This window comes from Arachis hypogaea, chromosome 8, assembly GCF_003086295.3.
Source record: "Arachis hypogaea cultivar Tifrunner chromosome 8, arahy.Tifrunner.gnm2.J5K5, whole genome shotgun sequence".
NCBI lineage: Eukaryota > Viridiplantae > Streptophyta > Magnoliopsida > Fabales > Fabaceae > Arachis > Arachis hypogaea.
In genome coordinates this window covers 10,717,748-10,724,013 of record NC_092043.1, presented here as the reverse complement: position 1 = coordinate 10,724,013, position 6,266 = coordinate 10,717,748, and the positions used below count along the sequence as shown (strand labels likewise).

At 35.5% G+C, this 6,266-nt stretch overlaps 1 protein-coding gene across 1 annotated transcript; it reads left to right on the top strand.

Moving 5' to 3' along the window:
- The first annotated feature begins 2,704 nt into the window (after window positions 1-2,704).
- LOC112704989 (uncharacterized) lies at window positions 2,705-5,736 on the top strand. Its single transcript, XM_025755852.1, has 2 exons — window positions 2,705-2,731; window positions 3,943-5,736. Exons 1-2 carry the CDS (start codon window positions 2,705-2,707, stop codon window positions 5,734-5,736), a joined length of 1,821 nt encoding a protein of 606 aa, XP_025611637.1.
- The last annotated feature ends 530 nt before the right edge of the window (window positions 5,737-6,266 follow it).

Sequence of the window (6,266 nt, the reverse complement as noted above, 5' to 3'; positions counted from 1 at the left end):
TCGTTCGGGTGTATTATATCAGACATGATTAGGTGTGTTTTTAGTTTTTTGTGACGGTGTATTCTGCAGCATGTGTGTTTACAACTTATGGCTTTTATTGTCATTTTAGTTGAGTTGGTGCCGTTCGGGTGTATTATATTTGCAATAGTTGGGTGTATTTATAGTTTTTGACATGGTGTATTCTGCAACCTCTCTTTGTTGTTGATGACCAGTTTGTTCCGAAGGTTGGAATAACCTTTACCACCCTTGAAGATGCTGAAAAATTTTACAGGAACTACGCCAAGGTTGCAGGTTTTTCTACAAGAGTTCGGAGCACAAATAGGAAGGGAAACGAGATTAAGAATCAATTGATTACATGTAGTAGAGAGGGAAAATGGAAATCTAAAATATCTCTGACCGAGAAGACGAATCTGACAGCCGGTTTAAACTGTCCTGCAAGAATTTATATACACACATTGAAGGATGTCGGTGCTTGGATCATTTCAAAGGTTGTGCTGGATCATTCACACCCCTGCTGTCCAAGTAAAGCAGAGATGCTCAAACAGCACAGGGAACTAAGCATGTCCATTCGTCGTACAATAGAGAATAACGAGGAGGCCGGCATCAGACCAAGCAAAACCTACCAATCATTTGTTGCGGCTGCCGGGGGTCACCGCAAGTTAAATTTTATCGAAAAGGACGTGAGGAATTACATTACCAGGGAAGTGCGGAATGTTTCCGAACAAGAAGATGTAAAGGAATTTGGAAAATATTTGTTAAGAATGAAAGAGAAGAATCAGAATTTCTTTTTTGAGCTTGAACTCGAGGAGGATCAATCGATTAAGCTGGCTTTTTGGGCCGATGCAAGAAGTAGAGCTGCCTTTGAGTATTTCGGAGACGTCATTTCATTTGACACCACCTACAATACAAACAGGTAACAAACTGCCCCTGTTTATGATGCTAAATTAATGTATTTTTATGAATCCGCAGCAGAGGTGTATATTGGCTGTTTTTTGGGTGTATACGAAGAATGTGTTGGGGTGTACCTAATGATTTTGCATTCTGCACTATGGTAATTTGTTTCAAGTATAATTTGGTCTGTGGTTCTTTTGTCGGGGTGAATCACCACGGTCAGTCAATACTTCTCGGATGCTCTTTGATGAAAAACGAAGAAATTGAATCATTCAAATGGTTATTTCAATGTTGGCTTCGTTGCATGGGAGGAAACGCTCCGAAAGGGTTTCTCACCGATCAATGTGCATCAATGAAAAGGGCTTTAGAGGCCTGTATGCCAACAACAATTCACCGTTGGTGTATTTGGCACATCATGAAGAAGATTCCAAGCAAATTAAACGGGTACAAGGGACATGCAGATATTGAACAAGAAATGAGCCAAGTTGTTTGGAACTCTCATAGCAAAGACTCATTCGATAGGAATTGGAATGATTTTCTGCTGAATTTTGGTCTTGTGGACAACAAGTGACCTTCAGGTAATGTTTGTTTAAAATCTGCAGCAGAGGTGTAAATGCATATTTTTTCGGGTGTATTTATTGTCTGTGCTTGGGTGTATTCTGCATATCTGTATGAAGACCGTCATATATGGGTTCCTATCTATCTGGATCACCACTTTTGGGCAGGGATGAGAAGCACACAAAGGAGCGAGAGCATGCATTCATTTTTTAACAAGTTTATCACCTGGAACAGCTCGCTTATTCAGTTCGTCAAACAATACGATAATTGCCTCGGAAGCAGGGAGCAAGCAGAGAGAGAATCAGATGCTGCAGATTTTCATACGGTCATACCGTGTGCAATCAAATCCTCCATTGAAGCTCAGTTTCAAGATATGTACACTCATCAAAAGTTTAGGGAAGTCCAAGCGCAATTCAAAGGAAAGGCGAATTGCATCACTAGATTAACGAATTCCGCTCTAGGCTATTCAGTATACGAAGTCAGAGAACAAGTTTCCAGCTCAATATTCAACAAGTTTGTGGTTACTTACGACTCAGTTGCAGCCGAGGTAAAATGCCAATGCTTATTATTTGAGTCGAGAGGGATACTGTATCGTCATGCACTAAGCGTGTTAAGCTTTGAACAAGTAAGCCAAGTGTCACCTAGATATATATTGGAACGATGGAGCAAGAAGGTAAAGAGATGACACACACACATCAAGAGCAGCCACGACGAGCCATTGATGGAGCCAAGAAGCAAGAGGTTTGACCAATTGGTTTTTCGTTCGCAAAATATTTGTGAATTTGCATCCGAATCGAAGGAGTTGATTGCAATTCTGCACCGTGCGTACGATAACGTCATGGCTGAGATGGAATCATTAAAAGCCAAAAGGAAGGGGACATCTTCTTTATCTCACGAAGATGCCAACTTGGAATCCGTTAACGAGCTTCAAAGCCCCCCAAGGATCCGAACAAGAGGACGTCCAAAAAATAGGCTAGGTTCAAAGTTGGACAAACAGATTACAAATGCCACAAAGAAGAAGAAAAAAAAAGTTTTAAGCGAGGTAAAAGTAATGTTCTTTAAATTTGTGGTGATTGAGTTCATTTTTCTTGTTAATAGTTTAGCTAATATGTGAGTGTTATATTCAGATAAACCTATTTGATGCTGCATCAGTGGTGCATTCAAATTCCAGCCAATATCAAGGACATGTTATGAATTATCAGTTTAGGATACCAGCAGTAGGGGATAACTCTTTGGGTGTATAGTTTTACAGAATATGGGTGTAAAAGCACCAGGGGCGCAGGTAGGTATAAACAAAGGGGGGCAATGGCCCCCCCAAAATTTTAGCTTTTATTCAAAAAAAAAAAAAGTCTGATCCCCTTTTTTTTATTTCTCAGCCCCCTCTCTTTTTGTTTTATCTTTTCCAATCCCCCTCCCCCTCTCACTTTTAATTTCTACAAAACCCAGCCCAATAGCCCATCTGCCCATTCCCTATCCCTTTTCTATTTTCCAATCCTTATCTCTTTTTTATTTCCCAACGTATAATCACTAATCAGTTCCCCAATCCCCTTTTTCTATTTTTCAACATACAACCGGTCTCTTCCTCTCCCTCTCTTCCCACCTTGGCTTTCAAAAAATTTAGGTAACAATTTTTTCTATTCTTCTTCTTCTTTATCTCTTTAATCTTCTTATCTTTTACAATTTTACCTTTTTAACTCTTTTTTTTGTTTTTTGCAGATTAAAAAAAAAGAGTAGTTTAACAAGTGATTTTTCACTCCTCTTTCTCAAAAAAGGTTCTATTTTTATTCTTTTTTATATATTTAGTTATTTACTTAATTAGTTAATTTATTATTATTTGTTAATTAAGTTTATGTTATTATATGTTAGTTTGTATATTTAGTTTTTTTTATTAGTTAACTATTTAATTACAATTTTATATTATTTATACTAAGATGTTAGTATTATTGTTCTGAATTTTAATATTTTATTTTAAATTGAAATATAATTTTTATATTTTATAAAGATTTAGACTGTAATTTATACTTTTTGCTAAATATATTTTAAATTATAGGAACTTATTTGGCCATTTGAATTATGAGTAAGTTCAAAATCATTGATACATTTTTTAAAAGAAAAGATCAAGAGAATGAAGATGCTTCTACTATTACTACTCCAATACTTGAGGGGTCATCAAATTTCATTACTTCAAGTTCTTCATTGAATAGCTCAAAGCGTCCACGACTTCTTCCAAATCAACTGGATGTTTTTCGTTTGGAAAGAGATCCTGGAATGCGACCAATGATTTGGAAGTTTCCTCCAAATAAAAGAGATGAAATCCGTCGGGCTTATATTAAAGTTGGGCCAAATCAGCCAATTCTTGATAATTATCCATTTTCTGGTGATAAAAGTCATCGTCGCTTTCAAGCTTCATGGTTTAAATTGTTCCCATCTTAGTTAGAATATTCTATAGAAGATGATGCTATATATTGTTTTCCGTGCTTTCTTTTTGCTAAGGAACCTTCAATCAATACGAGTTCAAATGCTTTTATTGAGAATGGTTTCAGGAATTGGAAGAAAGTAAATAGTGGAAAAGAATGTGCTCTTTTGAATCACATTGGCAAAGGTCCTAACTCATTCCATCATAAGGCGCTGAAATCATGTGATGATTTGATGAAACAATCACAACATATTGACAGACTTCTTCATAAGCAAACATCAGAAGAGATTGAAAAGAATCGAATTCGACTAGGAGCATCTATAGATTGCATTAGATGGTTGACATTTCAAGGTTGTGCATACAGAGGACATGATGAAAGCCAAAGTTCAAGCAACAGAGGTAACTTTTTGGAAATGTTAAAATTTTTGGGATCTTACAATGAAAGAGTGAAACAGAATGTTTTGGAAAATGCTCCAAAAAATGCTAAGTATACTTCAAATGATGTCCAAAAAGAAATTCTACATATTCTTGCTACTAAGGTGAGAAATTCAATTAGAGAAGAGATTGGAGATGCCAAATTTTGTATTATTGTTGATGAAGCTAGAGATGAATCTAAAAAGGAGCAAATGGCCATTGTTTTGAGATTTGTTACTCTAGATGGTTTTGTTAAAGAGAGATTTTTTGATCTTGTACATGTCACTGATACTTGTGCAACAACTTTAAAGAAAGAATTGATTTCTGTCCTTTCTCATTATAATCTCCAAGTTGAAAATATTAGGGGTCAAGGGTATGATGGTGCTAGCAACATGCGGGGTGAGTGGAATGGTTTGCAAGCTTTGTTTCTTAAAGATTCTCCACAAGCATACTATGTGCGTTGTTTTGCTCATAGGTTACAATTAGCATTGGTGGCGGCTTCAAGAGAAGTACTTCAAATTCATGAATTTTTTACTCAATTAAACTCTATTGTCACTATTGTTAGTGCTTCTTCAAAAAGACATGATCAATTACAAGAAGCTCAAGCAATTGAAAATGCAAACTTGGTTGCTCAAAATGAATTAGAAACAGGCAAAGGTGCGAATCAAATAAGCACTTTACAAAGAGTTGGGGATACTCGATGGAGCTCTCACTTTAATTCTATTTGCAGTTTGGTAAAAATGTTTACTGCTACCAATATTGTTCTCAATAATATCATTGAAGACGGGACAACTTATGCACAAAGAGGTGAGGCTTATGGTGTTAGTAAAATATTATTGTCATTTGAATTTGTTTTCACTTTGCACTTGATGAAAGAGATTATGGGAATCACTAATGTCCTTTGCCAAGCACTGCAACAACAATCTCAAGATATTCTTAATGCAATGCATATTGTTTCTACATCAAAGTTACTTCTTCAACAATTAAGAGATGGTGGATGGTGCAATTTTTTTGCAAATGTTAAAGATTTTTGTGAAAAACATGAAATTGAAGTCCCTAATATGAGTGCACAATATGTTTTTGGAAGAGGTCGATCTCGTCAACCAAGTGTGACAGTTGAGCATCATTATCGAATAGATGTATTCTTGGCAACAATTGACTCTCAAATACAAGAGTTGAATAGTAGATTTAATGAGCAAACAATAGAGCTTTTGACTTTGAGTTGTGCTTTGGATCCTAAGGACAATTTCAAATCATTCAATATTGAAGAAATCAGCAAGTTAGCAGAGAAGTTTTATCCCCTTGACTTTCCTTCTAATGAGCTAAATATTTTGAAATCTCAGTTGCAACATTATCAGCATGATATACCAAATCATTTGAAAGGCATTGGTACACTTTCTGAATTGTGCAACAAGTTGCAAGAAACGGGAAAATCAATAACTTTATCACATGGTTGATAGATTAATACGTCTTGTTTTGACTCTACCAGTGTCTACAGCAACAACAGAAAGAGCTTTTTCAGCAATGAAAATTGTTAAGACAAGACTCCGAAGTAAGATGGCTGATGAATTTCTTGCAGACAATTTGGTCATCTATATAGAAAAAGAATTAGCAGCTATTTTTGACACAAATTCAATTATAGATGATTTTGAAAATAGAAAAAAACGTCGAATAGCCTTTTCATGATACAAAACTGTAAGTAGTAATTTTTATATATTATTGTCTTATTTTGATTGAGATTATATATATATATATATATTTTTAATTTTATCAATAGAAATAGTAATATAAATTATAACACCGCCCCCCCTAAATAGTTAGCCTAGCTCCGCCCCTGAAAAGCACTATTCTATTGGGTGTATTTTTGTGAATTCACATTTTACATTTTAAGTGTTTAGGGTTCAGGGTTTTAGTCTCAAAGCATCATGGGGGGGATAGATTTCAGGGTGTATATTCAACTTTATTTGGGTTTAAAAAATCACAGGTT